Source organism: Lycorma delicatula, chromosome 4 (genome assembly GCF_047948215.1).
Source record: "Lycorma delicatula isolate Av1 chromosome 4, ASM4794821v1, whole genome shotgun sequence".
Taxonomy (NCBI): domain Eukaryota; kingdom Metazoa; phylum Arthropoda; class Insecta; order Hemiptera; family Fulgoridae; genus Lycorma; species Lycorma delicatula.
Window position 1 is genome coordinate 199,799,981 of NC_134458.1, and position 23,451 is coordinate 199,823,431.

Genomic DNA, 23,451 nt, shown 5'->3' on the forward strand with positions numbered 1-23,451 from the left:
GATGAAACCAATACGATGTAGAGTGGTTTTTTTCTACACAATCGCCAGTTAACATTCCGTTAATATGGTGTAATTTATCATCCGTGGAAGCATTGTCCATTTTTTACAACACTACCGTATCATCCTCTTCAAAAAAAAAGTCTGCTGACACTGTTAACAACATCACAGCATCGTTACCTTCAGAAAAAGCAATAGTGTTACCAACCGTTAACGTCGTTAATACGAGTTTCTCATTACCTAAAGTAACGTTAAACGATAATATTGTCAAAACCGCATTGAAGAAAACTGTAGGGAATGTTACATCATCATTACCTTAAGCGACGACAGCAGAGTTACCAATAGTAAACGCTACTAGTACTAATATATCATTACCTAACAACGTTACATGTACATAATGATGGTGACTATGATGGATTTATAGAAAAAAGTGGAGGGGGTTACCCCCACCACTTCTACTTCGAAAGTATAAAAAGGCTTAATCCGACTGCGCACACAAATCAGTAGTTGTTGGGCATCCGTCATGGAAGGAGGAGGTGTTTATTCGCCAGACGATACTCAATCGTTTCTATTCATGGAAGAAACTTACATAACATGGAAAACCAACCCGAAATTACGAAACCGTCATCAACAATAACATCGACGGTAGAGAAATCGAAACCAACGAAGAACCGCAAAAAAAAACCACGTAGTAAATTTTATGATAAAACTTCTTCAGTTGAAAAGACGAACACAAGGACCAAAAACAAGAAGAAGGTGAGTATGCTGGAGGAGAAGAATAGAGGGCTGTCCCCCACCACCAACAACATCATGATTTCGTAGACATCGATGGTGGTTACACATAGCAGACTATATACACGGATGAGCGTTCGTCATGGAAGGAGTTATGGAGTATCACGGCTTTTTCAGCAAACGAGGTGAGTTTATAGTTAAGTAACTTGCCGTTGTCGGTAATGGATGCTATATGATTCATTTTCGTTCGCCGTACCCAAAGTCCGAGATGACATCTAAATACAAACGGATGGCCGGATGGTTGGAGAGGAACTTTCACAAAATAGATTGGAATTTCGGCGAAGCCGTATAGAACGTTAATATCATGAAGTTGTTATGTTCGCAGTTTGCTACGATATACACCAAAGGGCTGGAGAAAGTGGAATTTTTTCGTCAGTTTTATAACGATGTTCGTCAGATACCGGACGATGCACCGAAACCGAAATTAAATTACATCGTAAATTGTCCGTACCATACGCACAAGGCGAGTGAAAAATGTGCGTTACAAACCGGTTGTTTCTACATGGAGTGGTTGACGTTATGTAAAACGCCGTTGGATCTGATGAGAGAAGCCGATCGATTGCGATCGTTTGAGAACACAAACGCGGAGAACAAGAAAGAATTGCCCAAAAAAGGTTATTACTATTCCTTTAATGAATTGTATGTAAATTGTTGTTGGTGTAACGAAAGGATGGATGTGCATCACCACTCAACTCGTTGTCAAAACTGCATCACGGAAAACGTACCACTTTCGTTTGAACATGTTGTTCCACGTCGAGTACCACTGAAGAGCTCAGTCTGCTACAAGGTGTTGATGAATCAACATCTTTGGTTAGAGATCTCAATTATAGTTGTAGCCTTCCATCTTGGTTTTATGCCAGGAATATTATTTATGCTTGCATTGAATCACTTACAAACATTTGCAAAAAAAGAAATAATTAAATAAAAAATATAAAAAAAAAGATTCGAGTGTTTTACAGTAGGCCTCCTTGGGGAGAGATTTCACTCATGTAAAATAAATCTCAACGCATCACGGTTGCTACCTTGTGGTTTGTGTGGAAACGTAACCGTTGTTCTTATTTAATTGTGTAAAAATAGCAAGTGGGAAATAACAGTAAGTACAGAGTCGATATCAACCGCATTTATAAGGTATATTTGTCACTCTTCTCGCTACAACATTCATTTTACAACAGTGCTGTACATTAAACTAATATGTGTGAGAGAGCATCAGCATCATTCGAACTTGGTAAATCAAGAGTAGTTACCAGTATTAGGCTTAGTGCGCTCTATCGCCAGTGTGAAGAGTGCAGACACACCCTTTTTGGAATCACTTAGCGAGGTATTAAGGAATCTAAAATGCGCAGTAGAACAAGGAGTATACGAGGTGAAGATTTGACCTGTACGCTGCGATGTGTAATATGTCTGAGCGCACGCGTAGGAGCAGCGATACTACCATGTGGTCATACATTCTTTCTAGATTGTACCCGCAATTTAATTCAATACAACCATCCATGTGGGTTTTGTAGACAAGAAGAAGTGACTGGATATATAAATGTTTATTTCAATAATCACGTCTCCATTTTTCCCTAACTGTCCTTTTCAGGACAACACATTACACAATCAACATAAAATTACACACACATACACAAAACAAAAACACTTTAAACCCCCATACAACAAATTGTAACTAACTATTGTATTTAAAAAAACTATATTTATTTACATTTATCGAATGCAGTGGTTCCAAGCCCGTGACACGATATTATATTGGATTTATCCATTATCAGTTGTGTTACAAATGGTTAGGAGAGTGTTTTACAGTAGGCCTATTGTATTTTTTCCCTTAAAAGACCTTCCGATGTGTAATTCCATCAGCAGTTTAGCAATGGATGTTGATATAGCCGCATCGGTGTGAACGATTAGATTTTCTCTGAATCAACGCGTAAGAACGTTGCGTGATGAAAATTACAATCGCTGCGTTTCCTCTCGCAACAAGTATAACTGCAGATGTATACCGTTTCAATACGGTTAGAGTGGTTAAAATTACGACGCCACTTACGCTGAACTTCACAACGGATTACAAGAATATTTCAACAGTTTAAAAATCGATACTGTAGTCGGCTTGTATTTTTTGTCTTCAGTCATTTGACTGGTTTGATGCAGCTCTCCAAGATTTCCTATCTAGTGCTAGTCGTTTCATTTCAGTATACCGTCTACATCCTACATCCCTAACAATTTGTTTTACATATTCCAAACGTGGCCTGCCTACACAATTTTTTCTTTCTACCTGTCCTTCCAATATCAAAGCGACTATTCCAGGATGCCTTAGTATGTGGCCTATAGGTCTGTCTCTTTTTTAACTATATTTTTCCAAATGCTTCTTTCTTCACTAATTTGCCGCAATACCTCTTCATTTGTCACTTTATCCACCCTTCTGATTTTTAACATTCTCCTATAGCATCGCATTTCAAAAGCTTCTAATCTTTTCTTCTCAGATACTCCGATCGTCCAAGTTTCACTTCCATATAAAGCGACACTCCAAACATACACTTTCAAAAATCTTTTCCTGACATTGAAATTAATTTTTGATGCAAACAAATTATATTTCTTACTGAAGGCTCGTTTAGCTTGTGCTATTCGGCATTTTATATCGCTCCTGCTTCATCCATCTTTAATAATTCTACTTCCCAAATAACAAAATTCTTCTACCTCCACAATCTTTTCTCCTCCTATTTTCACATTCAGTGGTCCATCTTTGTTATTTCTACTACATTTCATTACTTTTGTTTTGTTCTTGTTTAGTTTCATGCGATAGTTCTTGCGTAGGACTTCATCTATGCCGTTCATTGTTTCTTCTAAATCCTTTTTACTTTCGGCTAGAATTACTATATCATCAGCAAATCGTAGCATCTTTATCTTTTCACCTTGTCCTGTTACTCTGAATCTTAATTGTTCTTTAAAATTGCTTCCCTTGTCCCTATACTTTTCCTCAAACTAAATTGGTCTTCTCCTAACACTTCCTCCACTCTCCTCTCAATTCTTCTGTATAGAATTCTAGTTAAGATTTTTGATGCATGACTAGTTAAACTAATTGTTCTGTATTCTTCACATGTATCTGCCCCTGCTTTCTTTGGTATCATTACTATAACACTTTTTTTGAAGTCTGACGGAAATTCCCCTTTTTCATAAATATTACACACCAGTTTGTATAATCCATCAATCGCTTCCTCACCTGCACTACGCAGTAATTCTACAGGTATTCCGTCTATTCCAGGAGTCTTTCTGCCATTTCAATCTTTTAATGCTCTCTGAAATTCAGATCTCAGTATTGTTTCTCCCCTTTCACTCTCTTCTTCCTCTAAACACCATTTTCTAATTCATTTCCTCCGTATAACTCTTCAATATATTCCACCTATCTATTGACTTTACCTTTCGTATTATATATTGGTGTACCATCTTTGTTTAACACATTATTTGATTTTAATTTAGGTACCCCAAAATTTTCCTTAACTTTCCTGTATGCTCTGTCGGCTTGTGTAGGCATTATATTCATTATAATAGGGAGGAGTATAACGACGATGGAGAGGACTTTTACCGATTCAGTTAACGAATTGAGGTTTATTGCATCGTTTATTTGCAAATATTGTTTTATGATGCTTGTAACTCACTCTGTTCACTGCGATGATGAAACACATGCTATCTATTGTAAGAAATTCGAATATTGCGGCCGTGGACTACCAGAATACTTTGCTTGTGTTCGTACGAATTGATTATTGAAAACGTGAAAAGAATGCACGCTATGGTACGTGCAAATAAATACGAAGTGTTATGGAAAAATCCGTTCGCCTGTACAGTTATCGATATTAACGAACTCTACCGGTTATTTTGTAAAATTGCCGAGGGAAGAGGGGGTAAGAAGGCAAATCGCACTCGCAATCACCATTCGAGTGTGAGCACTGCGAGTATAAAGATGGACAACATAGCATTTATTAACATTTTCAACGATGGATATTGTTTTCTAAGGAAGATACCGTTCAAGAGATTGACCGATCTTGATATCGGTGTGAGCTACGTACTGTTGAAAATGAGAAAAATATTTACTCAATACGGCGAGATCCGTATTTGCGTAATATTGTACGACAGCGATCCGGATTAACTGAGTTGTTTTCAAGCCTTATTACCAAAGACGTATACAAATAAATTTACCGACGATGAATTGACCGTTGTAATAAATCGTTCGATGATATTAACATTACGGAAAAAAAGACAACGGTGATGTTGACGATTTCAACGAGGATATAAAAATAAGCTTGTAAAATCTTGCATGAGTGTTTGTAGGCCTATTGCGGAGAGATATCACTCGCATAAAAATAATCTCATCGCACCGCAGTTGCTACCTCCTGGGTGGTGTGGAAATGCAACAGAATTGTGTTTTTTTGTGGTGGCAAAGGTTCTTAAGAGACTTATAAAACTTCTATCATCCTCTCACAACGCGAATGTACCTGAGAGGGATTAAATCGATTAAATTCTTAAATGTTCATAAATACAATTGGGTGTAATGGTTTTTGCCCTTTATTCTTTTTTTCTTTAAAAGTCTTACAACATTGTTATTAGTATTTCTTAATGTTTCCAAATAGTGAAAAATCTCACCAATATTTGGATCAATATTTTCTTTATTATCGCACTCTATGTCGTACAATATAAATTGCTCCTCGGTAGCGAGATCCATTGTGCATAACGTTCAGTGTACCTTGTTTCCTTTAAATACTTGCTAACAGAACGTGATAAAAAATAACGAGTTTGTGGTTGATTTGTGATTACCGTTTCATAAGGAAAAAATAATTTTTAATTGGCACGAACGAATGCAAGTTGTAGATAAGCAATTAAATATTACTTATCCCATTGCTGATAAGCAAGTTCAAACTTGTTTGTATGCGGTTAATTGAAAAAAAAATTATTTTAATTATCGCGTCGATTGGTGGAATTATTTATCGTGTCGATAAGAATAAAAATTATTTAACGCTTCGCTAAAAGAAAAATAATTGGCTCAACCGGATGTGGTTAGTTGATAAGCAGGTTGAAATATATTTTTGCGGTTGATACACAATTAAAATAAATATTATTCATCGATTTTTGGAATACCGAAGCGGTTGCTGTTAAGCAGATGTGAATATGTAACCACCCTAACGTCATTCTAAAGCGTGTTCTTGCACAAACAACATCACCATGTCTGACGGTAACAGAAAGGATTTTATTCATCAGTTGAATAACAGACTTATCGCTACCAATCTTGAAACAAAGAGCGTTGGCGATCTTACAGTTGGCAAACCATATGAAATTCTGTGGCTGAGGAAAATCGCTACATGTTACGGGAAGAGTATAGTCTGCCGTTTACGAGATGGTGAAGAGGAACCGGCATTTAATGTATACTTACCACGACGATTTGCTGATACACTTAATGATGATGAGTTCGACACGATGGTAAATATGAAACTGAAGCTTATATTTAAAGACGCGTTGTTAAAGCTTTTGACGTGGTATTTGAGTAAAGATTAACTGGCAGCTATTTAAACTGTCCTTTTCAGGACAAAAACACATTACACAAACAACACAAAATTACACACATACACAAAACAAAAACATTTTAAACCCCCTTACAGTAAATTGTAACTAACTATTGTTTTTTTTTTAAAGATATTTTTTTACACTTATTGAATGCAGTAGTTCCAAGGCCCGTGACATGATATGATATTGGATTTATCCACTATCAGTTGTGTTACAAATGGTGAGGAGAGTGTTTAACAAAAACGGGTTTAGTTCTTTGTTCTGTTTTTAAAACTTCTCACGAGCATCTTAGTCGTCTGCTACCGAGAATAAATTCATCTGTGCTTCAGCATTCGGCGTGAACGGATGAAGTCACGCGAATTTTTTCGCTTGTATCAAGACACAACTGGATTTAACCGGTTACATCAACACACACGTTTGCATTAGTGACTCGATAATTATCAAATAATTTTCCTTATCGCATCCATTCTTTTTAGAATCGACGATCCAGTTCGCACGTACACACTAACGGCTGGAGCGCATGCGCCGATTCGAATTCCGACACCTCGATTGGGCCTTTGGACGAATTTAAACCGCGTCGGACGGACGATTCTTCAGTCGAGCGCCCATCTCGCACTGTAAACATCCTGCGTCGCTCCCCTAACGAACGCACGCAAACACACGTGCAGACGCCGCCTCCCGGTGCACGATCTACGACGAGAACCTTTCTCCAATGCGGTGAGGTCTCCAGGTGCAATAACTACGACGACCAGGAACATCCTCGAGGTAAGTCTAAAATTTTATTCACATACACACACAGACCATTGTAACGTTAAAACACGACTACAGCGACTGCAGTGACAGTTACAGACACCAACAACAACATTAAATAAATCAAAAACTTACATAGAACAAATTTAACTCACTCCAACGCTCATCCACCGTAGCCGAACCGTCTAAGGCGTCAGTCAACTACAACCAACAAACAACTGGGGCCAGTTCGAAACCTACCCGATCCACTTTTTTTCATTTCAAATATTATTCATTTATTCTACCACCAAACACGTCACTCACTACAACCGATCAACAATACTACCAACCTTTGAAATATTACTTCATTTATTCTTATGTAATACTAACAATCACGTTGGCAACACTGGCGTACTAGCGCCACCAACGTCACAAGATGGAAACCCCCCCGTCATCTTTCTGACGTCACAAGATAGCGACCATCCGCCATCTTGGATTTAAAGATGGCCGACGGCCGTCATCTTGGATTTTGGCGCTACTACGCCTATTTCCGTACTACTATCGATTTTTTTCAAATTTTGTCAAAGTATTTCTATATATGAGGCCTTAGTCATACTATTTTTACAAATTCGTAAAGGGGGTGGGGGTAATATTGCGAAAAAAATAATATCGATTTGCTTCATAGGCATATTACAGAAAACTTTATTAAAGAAATTTTTTACCTACAATACATATATAAATAATCCAAAATATTTTTTTCAAAAATCGACTCCACCTGTTAAATTAAAAATAAATGTATTTGCTCTTTTGCTGTATCTGCCTTCGGTTTAAACATTTCAAAAATCTTTTGAATGTTTATACTTCATATAAAATATAGAAAAGTTTTTGTAATTTTTTTTCTTATTTTATCCTTTATCGAAGAGGCTGTTCGATTTAGATAAAATTTTTCTCAAAAAATGTTTTTTTTTTGTTTTTGTTAAAGTTAATTTCTATATGAATATTTTTAGAAAAATTATTCCCCACCTTTAAAAATATACATTTGTTTTTTTTTTTTTGTTTTTTTTTGTTTTTTTTACTATAGCTCTTTTTCATTTTTATTATTAATGGCTGGGTAAGTCATGCAATATTTTGCTAGCTGTTTTCTTTTTATTATTTTTTTCTCTATAAACGAATATACGGTTCTCTCATGCTTTCGGACTTCTCTTAATTATTATCACAATAAATACTGAAAACAAAACAAAGAAGTAGATGATAAAATAACAAAAGGTCGGTGTTTTTTTAATTTTAATAGATTAAAATTACATCAAAATTGGATAATCGTTAATAAAAAACGTAAAATTAAATATTAATATCCAAACTGAACATAAATAATAATAACAACAATAAAATAAAAATGCGGTTACTTATTAACAATAGTAAAAGAAAATAACATGCTTAATATACCGGGTGATTCAAAAAGGACTCCACAACTCTAGAAGCATATAAAAAATTTGAGGTAACTTACAGATTCGGTTGAGATCACATTTCATAGCAAAATACTTCAAGTTTTGACTCACGAAGTTCATTTGTACTGAATTAAGCCATCAGTGCTGTCATCAGTATTGTTAAAAATGGATACATGTACTATTACCAAAGTAACAAGAAAAAACATGCCTTACTGGCTTCAGACATTTGAGGATGTCCGGTTTGATGGACATGCTTTTTTTAGTTTTTTGGTCCTTTAATTTTTTTTATTTATTAAAACTAGCAGATTAGTTGGAATGTTGGGGTAAATTTTATCCTTACTTGCTCGTAGATTAATTGTTTTTTTTATGATCTATTAGTCCTTGGAAACGTGTTCGCAGTGTGTTTTGGTTTCACGATTGGAGTCAGTAATTGCAGTTTAACGTAATTATCGTAGAGAGTACGGTAGGGAGCTTCCTAGAAGATATACAATTTATTCTTGGCACCAAACCTTCGTTGAGACAGGTTGTTCATCTTATAGTCAGATCGGTCTATTCTTCTTCCAGGAGGCAACCATAAAGGGCATCGTTCATTTGGATATGTTTCAAAATTTTCTAATTCCTCAGCTAGATGATGATAACCAATATGGACGCCGCTACTATCAGCAGTGCGGCATCACCGCACTACCGCCTACAAGTCCGAGATTTTCTTGATACTCGATTCCCAGGTCAGTGGTTCGGTCGTAAAGGTCCAGTTGCATGGCCACTCGCTCCCCTGATTTGACCTCGCTTCATTTTTTCTTCTGGGGTTTCATTAAAAATCAAGTTTATGTATCATCTTTGCCTGTTGATCTTGCCGAGCTAAGACTTTGAACTAAGTCTGCAGCTGAGCAGGTAACGTCCGACCTCCTGACTTCAGTCTGGAATGAAATCGAGTTCAGGTGGGATGGATGACGCGTTACAAATGGAACGCATATCAAACCAAAATGAATGTTGGGTAACAAACCTGATGTAGTTTTATATGAAATGAGACAGACCTCAACCGAATCTGTAAGCTATCTCTAAAAATCTTTTTATGCTTTTTAAGTTGTGAAGTCCTTTTTAAATCACCCAGCTACAATACATGAACAGTTGTAATAGACGCTTGCAACCAATCTCTACTTATAATCATATGGCTATTGCGTCAACTGGCGGTTTAGAAGTCTATACGAGGGTAAGTCAATTATTATCCGCAATGTAGTTATAAATTTTATTGCAATACAAACAGGAAACTTACATGTACATAATTTTTCAACATAGTCCCCATGCATTTCAACGCACTTGGTCCATCGTTGCACAGGCTTCCTGATGACCTCATAAAAGAAGGTTTTCGGTTGACCTGCCGAGCCAGGAATGCACCGCTTCTTTCATTATTTCGTCCAAGATAAATCGACGGCCCCTTAATTCCTCTTTGAGTGGACCAAACAAGTGGTAGTCAGAAGGGGCAAGATCAGGACTATACGGAAGACGAGCCAGTACTTCAAAGTTGGGTTTCTGGTGCGTTTCAGCAATGTCGGCAGCCGTATTGGACGGGCATTGTCGTATAACAACATAACACCTTTCGACAGCAGTCCTCGGCGTTTGCTTCGAATTGCAGGCTTCAGTTTGGCAGTAAGCATCTCACTGTAACGCGCACTGTTTATTGTCGTGCCCCTTTCCAAATAATGTTCTAGTCCTGGGACTTTTGAGTCCCAAAAACCGTAAGCATCAGTTTTCCTGCGGACGGTTGGGTCTTGAACCTTTTTTTGCAGGGCGAATTTGGATGTTTCCATTACATACTCTACCGTTTACTCTCCGGCTCGTAATAACGGATCCATGTTTCGTCACCAGTGATGATTCGTAGTTCACATTTTTTTCCGCGTGTAACGTTAACTTGATCGCCCCGTACTAGATACTAAGCAAAGTAATTTTTTTCAAATGAAAGCTCCTTGCTTGTGGTAGTCTGATTTTTTTTTAAATATTTATGTATTCTTTCTAATTTTACTACTAAATATCAAAATGTAATTTATGATTTATTAAATTCTTCTACCTTAATCTTTTTTTCTCATTATCTTTTTTCTAACTTATTTTTTGTCTTGCCAACTACGTACTTAGTAAATTCAAAAATATTTATCTTTTCTTCTTAAACTTAAAAATCCAATAAGTTTTTTTATTTTCTTCCTCTCTCAAATTTTTTTCCTATATTCCTTCTTTCTTCTATATTTCGATTCCTATATTTCTTCTTCTAGGTACAAATTGAAAAAATTCCTTTGAATACAGTTATTAAACAACCGATAGTTAATCAAGATGAGTCTTGATATCAATTACAGCTTTGTTAAATAAGAATTCGTTGGAAGAAAGCTATATTCCTTGATCGTATAATGAATTTACCGATAGATTATTGCTTCTCTAGATTAGAATAAAGACAGTATTAAAAAAATAACTGGCCGACTCGACCTCAAGCTGTCAACCTTACGAACGGGAACACTTCCATGTCATCATAGTCATACAGATAATTTTTTAAGTTCTAAATTTATTTTTACTTTTATTACTAATAAATCAATAATTTAATTTAAAATGGTAGTACATAAAACAAAAAGAGAATATGATAATTATTTGGTTGAATTACCACAATAAAAGTTTAATTAACTTTTGACTTATTTTAACTGTAAATACAATAAATGGTACAGCAATATATTCTAAACATTACTAAAATCTGTTGCAGCGGTCAGTAATAACCTTAATATTGTTAACTATAATTATATATATATAATTATATATATTTACTATAATTATATATATATTTACTATAATTATATATATTTGTGTGTGTGTGTGTGTGTGTGTGTGTGCGCGCGCGCACGTTTGTGTGTGTAATTGGGCTTGTGTACAATCATGACCGCACGTGGATACACGTGCTAGATTGGTCACCAACAACATTGAACTCTGGATAAATAAATACATACGCACAAGCTCTCAAATATATATATATCAGTGAGTGAATGAGTGCGTTTTAAGTGGTGGTAAAATATGACATAAGCAATCCGTATTTATCTAAACTGTCACTCTTCCTTTGGACTGATTAGATTTTCCTACGAGGCATTCTAATTCTATTTCAGTTAACGAAACAATTTGATTTGTTATTTTTTTTTAATAGAATGGTACATTTTTTATCATTTATTAAACAAATAAATAATAAATTTATTAAATCCATTTCAACTTATTAGAAGATAGGCTGAATGACCGATTATTCCTCTAGATGCTAGATCTTCTTTATTACCCTGAAGGACACCCTCAGTCAAGATAAAATATATATATAAATGAAAGCTTGTCTATTTGTTTACAACAGCATCACGCAAGAACCAACGGACCGATTGCTTTCAAATTTTCACCATACATTCGTGTTATTCCAGGAAAAGTTTTAAGCTATACATCGATGCCCCAACTCTCTTAGGGGTGAAGTTATTCATTAAAGAAAAATCAATCATTTTACTACATTATCTTTCTGTTACCAAGGCAAAAGAAATGTATATAAAATTCATTTTTCTTTAATGAAAATCTGTAAAATATTTAATATTCACGCTATTACAGTTACTCGTTTTCTATCGTTTGTAATTTATCTTATTTCCAAGTATAAGTTAAGTCTCTATACTTCCTTTTTCGCTGTTTCCTCTTCTCTTTTCTTTTTTTGTACATAACGTATTCTCTCATTATTCGTTTTTTTTCTTCTTCTTCTTCTTCCTTCGCTGTAGTGTATTCGATTTATTTCATTGTGACCTCTAAGAACAGATTGAAAGTAGGACGATAATTAAGTGCCGCTAAGCGTAGCCAGATTTCGCGAGAACAAGAAACCAGAGAAGAAATCAGCAGCTGAAGGTTGAATGAGCATATTGTAAATAAGAAAACGTCGGAGGACCAGGGGGCCCCATAGTCGAACCCTGATCGGCTATTTTATATATATACAATAAAACCACGAAAAGATGCACATATATATATATATATATATATATATATATATATATATATATACACACACATGTATATCAATCTTCGTTGCGGAGATGGTAGCGCCTCGGAAAGAAATACCACTCACATCCCATTTTGCTCGGAATGACGGTTGAAAAAATAGCCCGAGCGTAGTACATGGGTTTTAAGGATTCACAGTGATGATGATTAAATAATTAAACTTATATATTATATTAATTAATTTATACAGAATTGTAATACAAATTGCTTTGTTTTGACAAAACAAAGCATCCAAATAAACCATCTATATCTAGTGACAAAATGATTTACATAAAACAAAACTTGGTTTTGAGAAATTACCGGTATTAGAAAATTAAACAATTATTTACAACTTGGTGGAAGAATTATCGGAAGCTAAAGTGGGTTTTCGGTTCTACAATATCGACTATTATGGTTATTTTTTAAGCCGTTCAGATGAAAATGAGATTCGTTTGATATAAACAAATGGTGGATTCGTCACCATCCAAACGCTGGAACATTTCTTGACAAAATTTCAGAGCATCCAAATAAGTATCTTTTAATTCCCGAAAATATTGAATTAAATAAGGTGAATTCTTAAGTATTTATGTAAGATTCGACGGATCGATGGTTAAGTGATATTCAATGCTAATGCCTGCTTAATCGTAGAAGGTTTTGGATTGCGTGTTATAGCAATTAGAACTCATCAATGTTTACTGCATGTTTATTGGAGTTCTAATACTTTTTCTACTCATTTACGTGAAACCGGTTACCTTTTAACTTAATAAGTTAATTGCATGTACAGTCGGTACCCGTCGAAAAATCTTGATCCGATTGCGAAATAATTTTTGCACAGCTGTCGCGAGTCATCGTTTTTATAAAATAGTTTATCACAGAAAGCACGACATGGATCTAACCATTGTTTCGTGTTTACTAAATGACATTAAATGACTGATAATATATTATCAAGCTCCCCGCTCCCACCCAAACGTAAAATAAATAACCAAGATTTTAAATCTTCCCGCTTCACTGACATGTCCTGATGGTTTACAAGATTTCTTTGGAAACCAGATAATGTCTCAGAACTGCAATTTTTCAGACTGTGAGATCACTAAATCTTTCGGTATTCGATTTGTTTTTTATGGGGAGTTTTTAAAAGGCCAAATATTTCGTCATCGACTTCATAGTATTTAAGAACTGAAGGCTAGGACGCGTGAATAGATTGATTCTATTCCTGCAGATATTTTACATTAAATTTTCAATCACGTATACAAGAATGATAATTCGTGAATGGTTTCCATCTAAAGGTTGTTGTCTTTATGAAATAGCTTTTCTGTAAAGTTTGATAAATTGAGTTGTTTAAGCCTTTAGATAGCCGTGTAAAAATGATAATAAAAATAAATTTAAATTTTATTATACATTATTTAAATCATTCGTTTCTAAGCGCCACCCTGTAGTATTTACTGGTTCGATTATCTAACCTTTCAAATTCATCCATAACTCACTAAATCGAATATTCGAAGCTCATAAATAAACAATTTTAGTAATATAAAAATATGGATGTCGTGATATTTGTAGCAATATAAATAATTTTATATCGATGAAAAAATTATATATATATAAAACCGGCTTTAAGGTCAAATTACAAATTAATATCTAGTTTATTAGGCCAATTCTTTTTCTATATAAATGGAAATGTTGGCGATAGTTTCGAGGTTGAAGGGATGATATTGAACAGAAAAATAGTGGAATGAGAAGTAAGCCAACGAGCGATCGGTGAGAGGATGCGCGAAAACAAGTGGTGGAATAAAGAGGGGGTGAAAAGTAAAACAAGACCAGAGAATGACAGCTATCAACTAAATAACTAACCCCTGCTTGTAATGTCCTTAAAATAACCTTGACCTAAATCATCCCTTATATTCATAATCATATTTTCTAACTCACTCATCATACCACCTGTGTATTTTCTCTCTTTATTTTTCTCATTATTACTTCTACGTATTTATTTATCTATCTTTTCACTCATATTACACCGTGTTAATTATTACGAGGGCAAGTCAAAAGGTAAAGTGAAATTAAACAATCAATATATTTAATTGTACTTACATAAATGGTACATGCATTATTTTTCAACATAATCCCCTCTTACTTCTATGCACTTAGACCCTCTTTTAACGAGCTTTTGAATTCATTCCTGGAAGAAAGTTTTCGGTTCTTGGTGTGTAGAAAATTTTTCACCGCTTCTATGGTCTCTTCGTCAGATTGATAGTGATTCCCTCGCAACTCTTCTTTTAATGAGCCAAAAAGATGATAACCGCTTGGAGCCAGGTCCGGACTGTATGGAGGGTAGTCTAGCAGCTCAAAACCGAGATCTTGAAGGCGAAGGACTGTTTTTATGGCCGTATAAAATCAAGCGTTATCCTGAAGCAAATTCACGCCTCTAGAAAGTTTGCCACGTCTTTTGGAATTGATTTTTTGCTTTAGTAAACGCAGTAGCTCACAGTAGTTCTCGCTGTTTACTGATTGACCTATAGGTATGAAGTAAACCAAGGTGAACCTTCTATATCAGAGAATATCATCATCATCATCTTTCCTGCAAACATCTGAGTTTTCAAACTTTTTGGCTGAGGGAAATGAAGGATGTTGCCACACTAAACTTTGTCGCTTATTCTCGGGTTCAAAGTGATGGACCCATGTCTCATCAGCGATTATTATTCGCTTAATACATGAGTCTCCTTCATCTTAATAACATTTCAAAAGCTTCTGGGAAATTTTCAAACGATTCTCTTTGTAGGTGCTAGAACCCAGGGAGTGTTCTCGTTCGTAGAACGCAGCGAGCACAAATTTTTCGAAAGTTTAAAGAATCGGACGATTAAAAATGCTGAGCCATGGCTTATATTCAACTCACTTGCAATATCATCAAAATTTGCCTTCTTAGAAGACATCAGATACCTAGCTCTACCACCTAGCCCTGAGAAACTATTAAAAGTAACTGCCTAGCCGCGGAAGATTAACGACCCCGCGCGCCTAATTCTATTACAAATCTATCACCACCGAATGTGCTGACTTTACAAACGATTGATTTAGTAATTTCTATGCCGCGACAGCATATGTTAATAAATTTAGTGATTGAAGTGCTAACCAAATGTAAATAAAAATGTCCCAGAGGACCTTAGGTCTGGTCCGTTCGGGAGCTGAGTATAACCTCTTGTCTCCCACTTCAGCTCCAACTTTGAGGACCGCTTGGATTATCGCAACTAATATTTACTTTATTTCTTTGCCCCTTAATAAGTGCACTCCTTCTCAAAAACTCGCCATGCTAAAGTTAGTCGATCATACTCGGGAGCGTAATTTTCACTCTCCCGAGCACGACGCCCATTGAAACTACTCTAACCAGGCCTCGGTGCCAAGCACGCTTACCTCCGGCCAATCAATTGTCCGGGCGGTGCCGTAGCCACCCGGGTAACTAACACTACCTGAACCCGCAATCGCCAGTGCAGGATGCGAGAAGTAAGCTAGCCAAGTAAAATTGTTGAAAAATACAGCAGTAGAAACCGCTGATAAATTATATTTCTCTACCAGGTCCCCTGCAACTACTCAAATAGAACTTCAGTCGGAGACTGAAGCAACACAAACTAAGAAGATGAGACCAAACCACCCCCGATGCAAAAGCTTTCCTGGAAGCACAAACAATAACCAGCAGAAAATGCCCATATTTCATCACCTAACTCGTGCCAAAGAAGCGACATCGCTTCTTTTGTCCTAAACCAACGAAATAGACCTAAACCAACTGCCTTTTGCATCAAAGAATGGGTAAATCATAACGCATGTAAAGAGACCAAAAAACTGCATAACCTGGTAGATGACCAAGATAGTAAAGGGCGCTTCAAAAAAGCAACCCCGAGACTCACAACAACAGTTAACCTATCACTACACACAGACATCAAGCATTCAATGGGAAGTTCTAACTTTCCAGGGAATTGAAGTACAACTCGACCACACGTAAATAACAGCCACAGTCCTTACTGTTGACCGAGTGTCTGCACTTTTTGCGCAACCTTTTACAGTTAACACAAGATGGAGTCTCGGCTTTCTGCGGACAGTCTTCACGCTTGCGACCCTCCTCGCCATAATGTGCGCAGACTGACGAATACTTACAGAATTTGGCTCGGTGGCCAAAACGATAGCACTTAAAGCACCTTGCCACATCAATATACTCCCTGACTCGACAGGACGTGAGATCGAGATACAACCTACCCTCGTTTGTGAGGGTAGACTTAAAGAGACCAGCGCCAAGTTCAAAAACACCGTGATACCGCTGGGTATCACGCTTCGCAGTCTTGAAGAGTAGCCTACACTCTTGCTTAAATGCGGCCTCATCCAACTCAGTGTTCTGCTTCCTGACAACGGAAAGAACATCCTCGTCAGATAGCCGCCGGTCAATGTCGGATCCACGTGACCTCGAGCTTTTTCACGACAGATTCCGCGACGTCTCGGACAGTCTCCTTATAGTTGGCAACCATTACCAGATCCTTGCTGGTCTCTTTGATTTCCCTAATTTTTAGATTCTTTCCCTTGCCACGAAGGGCAACCTGGAAGTTCTATTTGAGTTGTCTACTAATCTTAGTAGACCCGTCAACCTTGTTAACAAAAAAGTATCTCGGGCTGCGGCGAGGCTTGGCTAGCTTCGCGTTGGTCCCGCACGATTTCGACATAACGCTTTGGTGGTGCAGGAGCTGAAACCGGTGGTGCCTGTTCAACTTTTACCTCCTTGGACCGGAAAGCCAACTTTTCAAAGCCTTCCGCCAGAGCGGAAAGAACTCACTTATTTTGCCTAAGCCTAGGAAAAATCCTGCTCCTCGTTCCTGCAATGACGCTATGGAGACATTCTACGAAGTCCAATAAATTCTTGATACTCTACTGGACTGCGAGAAGTATCTGGGTAGACATGTTAGGTCTACACCTTACACCTTTGCTCCTTACACCTTCGTGTCTAAGGAGCAAAACGAGTCTACAATTGACGCTAACCTGCAGTTGCAGCCTGTTATCAATAAACTCCCAAACTAGTGGAAGGTACACACCTGACCGACTAGCTGAAAATCACGAAAACAAGCTCTAAACACCAGAGTTACTTTGGATGCGCAATCAGAAAGAAGCACTCATTTTAAACAGACTTTTAAACATAATCACAATTAGCTAACAATGAAACAATACTTTCAATGAGCAGCTGATAGAGCTTATGAATTATAGCAGAACTCTTTATGAGGGTATGTCAAAAAGTAAAGGGAAACAAAATTTCCCTTTACTTTTTGACTAACCCTCATATTATTACCACTGCTACTAGGACTACTCATCCTTGCTAATGACTACCTTTCCTTGATGGTCGGTACAATCTATTGCTTTTGTATACAACATTGTAGAAAGTCGTCTGGGAACATTAATATAATACTTTGTGTATGCATACCGCAACAAAGATAAACAAAGTCTCATTTGATTCTGTTATAAAACATTACATAAGTTAATGTGTGCAGAAGTACACAAATGTACATACATATATATTTATTATTATTATTATTATTATTATTATTATATATTTATATACTTTAACATTACCGTAATCAGTGAACTATTTTCTTTTCAATTTGTAAATTTAGTTAAATTTAAATTTAGTATTAGATAAAACATTAATAACAAAAGTTTTCAATTAAATTAACGCTTAAAAAACTGTAGCATGCTTGTAATACCAAGGATTTAACTTCAAAAAAAACTTATTCAACTTTATTTTCTATAGAATTAGATTAAATGTAAAAAAAAAAGAATGGATACAATTAAATAAATGAGTCCTAAAGGGGACTATTTTTTACTTCCTTGTACAAAGTGAAGGAAGCATTGTGATCACGAAAAATGTCGGTTTTCAGATTTTAACGTAAATATCCATTTTGAGCATCCCTGAATCCATTTTGACTAGTTTCGGTGACGTCTGTATCTCGCATAATTAAAAAACGATTAGCCGTAGGATGTTGAAATTTTGGATTTAGGATTGTTGTAACATCTAGTTTTGCACCTATCTTTTTGATTGCAATCGACTGAGCCGAGTGCCCAGAAAGCCCAAAATCCAAAATAAACTTGAATTTTGGACTTTTTCTTAACTACAGTAATAAGCCCTCATTGAGAGCTTTTCAACGATATTTCAGAAATGGTACTTATTTTCACTGGTTCCAGAGTTATAGCCAAATAAAGTTTTAATCAATGAAATATTTGGATCTTACAAGGGGAAGGCACATCGGTTCGAATTCGAGTTCATTTCCTTTTTTTCTTTTAATTATTTTTTTAATTTAAATATATTGATTTATTAATATTCATTAGCCTGTGATAGTAAAAAAAAGTTTTACAATAAATAATAATTCAATAACAATAAGTAAAAAAAAAGAATCTGAAGTTATTAGTGAAATAAAATTTTATGTACTTTTAAAAATGAGTAAATGTAATTTAATAGGCGTACAAGGAAGTCATGTGGTGTCCACATCAATTTTTTTTGTAAATGACTCTCAATAATGAAAAAAATTGTTGTTTAATTATTACCAATTTAAACAGAATGAGCAAAAAGTTTCACAACCCTGGATTAATCAATCCACTGAAGAGGGAAATTTGCATTTAGCTTCGCAGGAAGGAGTGAGCTGATTTCTTAATGCTTAATCATATAGCAGTAACGCATACACAATAATCAGGTAATCTCTCTCCATTTTGTCTGTCAGGCGTGCATAGAAAGAAAATGATGCATTTTATGCAATCTCAATGTATATTTATTCTTGAGAGTTAATTTAAATTGTAGTAGTTTTAAAGTGAAAGAAAAACCTTTCTGTAACATTTCCTCGTTCACACCTACCAAAAAGGTCAACATTTTCACGCACAATCGCTCGTTTTAAAGAAACCAGTATTATAAATGAACGAAAGCAGTCCGATAATTCTAAATGATTAATCTTTAGATTGGCTAGCTTAGCATATTGAAATGTCATACGGGTGTCCGCAAAGCCACAAAGAAATTAAAATTACATCCATGCTGTATTCAGTTCGTACAGGAATCGCGAGAACCCTACCACAGAAAATAACTCGATTATTGCAAACGATTTATGCGTTTTTCGTGGCAAAATTTGGATCTTTGGTAACGACGAGGTTTAAATGGCTCTGTGAACAGCCAGAACAACCGATCTTGAAGTGCTGAAAAGCTTCACGTTTTCTTCAGGACTATATTACATTCAGAAAAGATCGATTTCTAGGAAGAGAATAGTGGGTCCAATATTTTCTACGAAACATCAACATTTGAACGGTACCAGCAAATTATAACCGATTTCATAGCGCTACTAAAAGAATATGAATTGCAGGTTGCAGCAAGACGGTGCACAACAGCCCACAATACTCTGCGGTTGATACGTGAGTTCTTACAAATGAAAATCATTTTCTATGACCAACGTCAATCTACATCGCCAAATTTATCTCCTACGGACTTTTTTGGAAGAAAATTATATTCACGAAAAAGCTATTTAAATTAAAAAGTGTTTAGAAATAATGGTCGCACAACTGATCGACTCAAAACAATATATTGGAAGTCAAAATATTCCATATCAATGCTGTAACTATTAAAAAGGTGGCTGCTGATATGAAGAAACGTTTTTATGCCTGTATAACTTCAAATGGAGGTCATTTCGAACGTTTATTATAACAAAATTATTGTTAGTTGTGAAAACTTAATATTTATGTATTTCTTAAAATTTAATTAAATATTTTCATGTATTGGTTTGCATGTATGTTTTTTTCTGTACTTGTTGGGTAACTTTTCGCTCACTCTGTGCTTTTATAACTAAAAATTGAAACTTTTCGTTCATCTGTATGTAGGTTAGTGACAAAATTTAAAAAAATATTTACTCTAATATTATCAATTGTTTTCTAATGTAATAAAACAAATTAAAAATTATTATTAATAAATCGTTATTCATTAAATATTTATAAATTTTATTCAAAGATCGAAACTGCGCTTAAATACTCTATTCAATACTAAGTTGATCGACCGAATGATTTTGTATTTTTAACTTGGATATTCATCAGTTCTTTATTGTATTTACGACTCAGTTAACCCAAACGGGTTTACCGATATGTATACAATTTTTCCTTACAATTATACTGAACGACCAATGTATAACGATTTTTCATAAAGTTTCCAAGTTTCAAAGTGGCAGTTGTAGCCTTCTTAGACAAAGAATAAACAAATGCAGTGGGGAGAAAGGCCAAACAACTGCTGCTGCACTCTGAACAGGCGGTACCTCTCTTGATGCAATATATTCCTGATGTCACCAACTATTTCAAGCCTGTTACTCAATGTCTACGCGATAGATACTTAATTCATTACTTTATTTTAAGCTTAAAATTTTTCCCTGAAACGGTTTTCCTACAGTTGTACATATCGTTCCTTTCTCAGTATAATATTGAATGTTATAAAGTTGATTTTTGATAAACTTATTTTTTTATAGTCTTCTCTTTAGACATTTTACATACAACAAAAAAAAAAGAAATAAATTAGTAGTTTCTCGACAAGGAGTAAACAGTGAAGTCCGGTATCATTGGGAAAAAATATTTACGATATTTTTAATACCGGATTATTTTTTATAGCGGTTAAAACATGTACGCTTAATTACCACTGCAATCTCGTTCAGTAGTTTACTTATTTTAATTTTAATAGAATCAAAATTACAGAACTCAAATTGTTAAATTCAGTACAACATAAGCGAGGTTTATTTGTTGGTAAAACAGTTGTATTAAATTTAATTAAAAATAATAATATAATAATATTTTTAAATATTTAAAACATTTCATAAAAAATCACTTAAAAATTTAACTTCTTAACCCTATTGATGAGATAATACCTGAAATTTGATTACTTTTAATAATTTTATACAATAATAATAATTTTACAAGTTAAAAAATAATATTATAGTATATTATTGAACGTTGAAAAGGTCCTTAAGTGCATTTAAAGATTGATGACCAGGAATCATGACAAATGAAATTGTGTTTCTATATGAAAGTGCCACACTGAATAAGGGATGAACGATCTATTGTGACTATTCAAGTGGTAAGTATGGGAAAACCTTTCTTAAATTCAAACCTATCACCTTAAGATTTTTCTCTGTTTGTTTCCATGAAAGAAGGTCTTTAAGATAAAATTCTTGAAAGTGTAATATGAAAGAGTTGATATCTTATCAACTGTTAAGGGACAGTATTTTTTCTACTTATTTTTTGTATAGGCATGGAAAACCTGATATTCTACGTTACAAGTGCTTAGTTTTGAATATTAGTTGAAAAATTAAATTTTAAAAGAACGATAAAAACTACGGTGAATGTTCAGTACATTTCTAATATATGTATTAGTACCTTGTACCATATCAGTACCGTTCAGAGTTATACAAATAAGGCTGAAAGTTTTAGAATTACTTTACAATTAATTTGTACTAATCGAGGGAGGATTAAGATTTAAGCATTATTTATGGTAGTTTTAACCCCGTTCTTTTTTATTATTTATTTAAAAAGTTTGGATATTATTTTAAAATAAAAGTGGTAAGTATTTAGAGAACTGAATAAAGACAAAAAGGTTATTTAGAAAGTGCTTGATAAGTAATTTTGAGAAACTACTTAAATAATTGTAACTCTATTACGAAGGATCACGAAATAATTACAAGTTACTAAATGATTTAAGTTACCTTTTTATATGCGTTCGTACACGCGCGCGCGCGCGCGCGCGCGCGCACACACACACACACACACACACACACACACATTCTATTTTATGGTTATAAAAACCAGAAATAAAATATAGGCTATTTTAAATAAATAATATAAAAAGAAAGGGACGGAAATTCGATAAAAATTCTATTGAATGCTATTAATATTTATTCAGTCTGGTTTCGCAGGGATTTCACAAAATCCCTGCGAATTCATAACCGAATATTATATTACAACTTTTTCACATTTAGAAGCTTTACACATCTTAAAATACGATTTCAGACGTAAAACTTATATTCAAAATATTATATAAATTTATGATTTACATGCATCTAATATAATAATTTATGTACTAGTATAAATTTTTAAGATTCATTTAATCGATAAATTTAAAACAGAATAATATTTTTTATAAAATTGTGGTATATATACCCTTTACCATACAGATTATTATTGAAAATTTACAAATCTGAATTTAAATTCGAATAAATTCATATTTAAAATTCCAATAAAAACAATAATAAATAAAAACATAAATTTACGAACCGATTTTGTGGATGTATGAAAAAATTGAATTTCTATAGATAAAATATTTTATACGTGTAGGGAAACGTTTGACCTGGAAAGTATGCTCTCCTTGGGGAGTAACTTGAAGCTACGAAGGGATTTTATTTAAAATTTATCCCTAAGGTAGTGAAAAGGATGTATACAGTTCTATAATATAAATAGGAAGCCAGTCACTATTGATTCAATATTAAAGAGGGTTTGAAAAGATAGTGCCCTGATAGGAAGAACTGGAAACGTGAAAGCAGACAGGTCAATTCTGCTTGCGTCGTAGTAAGAAAAAAATTTTTCTTCAGTCCTTCCCTTCGCTTCTCGGTTCTCGCTTCTCGGCTCAATCCAGTGTTCAGCGACAAACCACGTTTACAGTGTAGAGGTTATGTTTGCTACCCAGTGCAAAATGAATTAAGTATTCTATTTGGTAGTAGGTTTTGGTTTGCTGTGTGTTTATTTTAATAATACGCTTAAGAATGAAGAGATTTTTGATAAGTGGTCAAAGTAGTGCGTGTACATCAAGCAGCCATAATAAAATTCCAAGGGATGTCATAAATAGTGTAAACACCGACGAGTCAGCTGCAAGCTACAAATTCAGTGCGGAACGTAAAACAAA

The 23,451-nt window shown here is 34.9% G+C and overlaps 1 protein-coding gene across 1 annotated transcript in view; it reads left to right on the forward strand.

The window, feature by feature from the left end:
- Positions 1-5,994: 5,994 nt before the first annotated feature.
- LOC142322784 (uncharacterized) overlaps positions 5,995-23,451 on the forward strand; it is a 64,347-nt gene continuing 46,890 nt past the window's right edge. The window contains exon 1 of the mRNA XM_075361861.1: positions 5,995-6,249. Coding sequence (XP_075217976.1) covers positions 5,995-6,249 — 255 coding nt within the window. The remainder of the gene's footprint in view (positions 6,250-23,451) is intronic.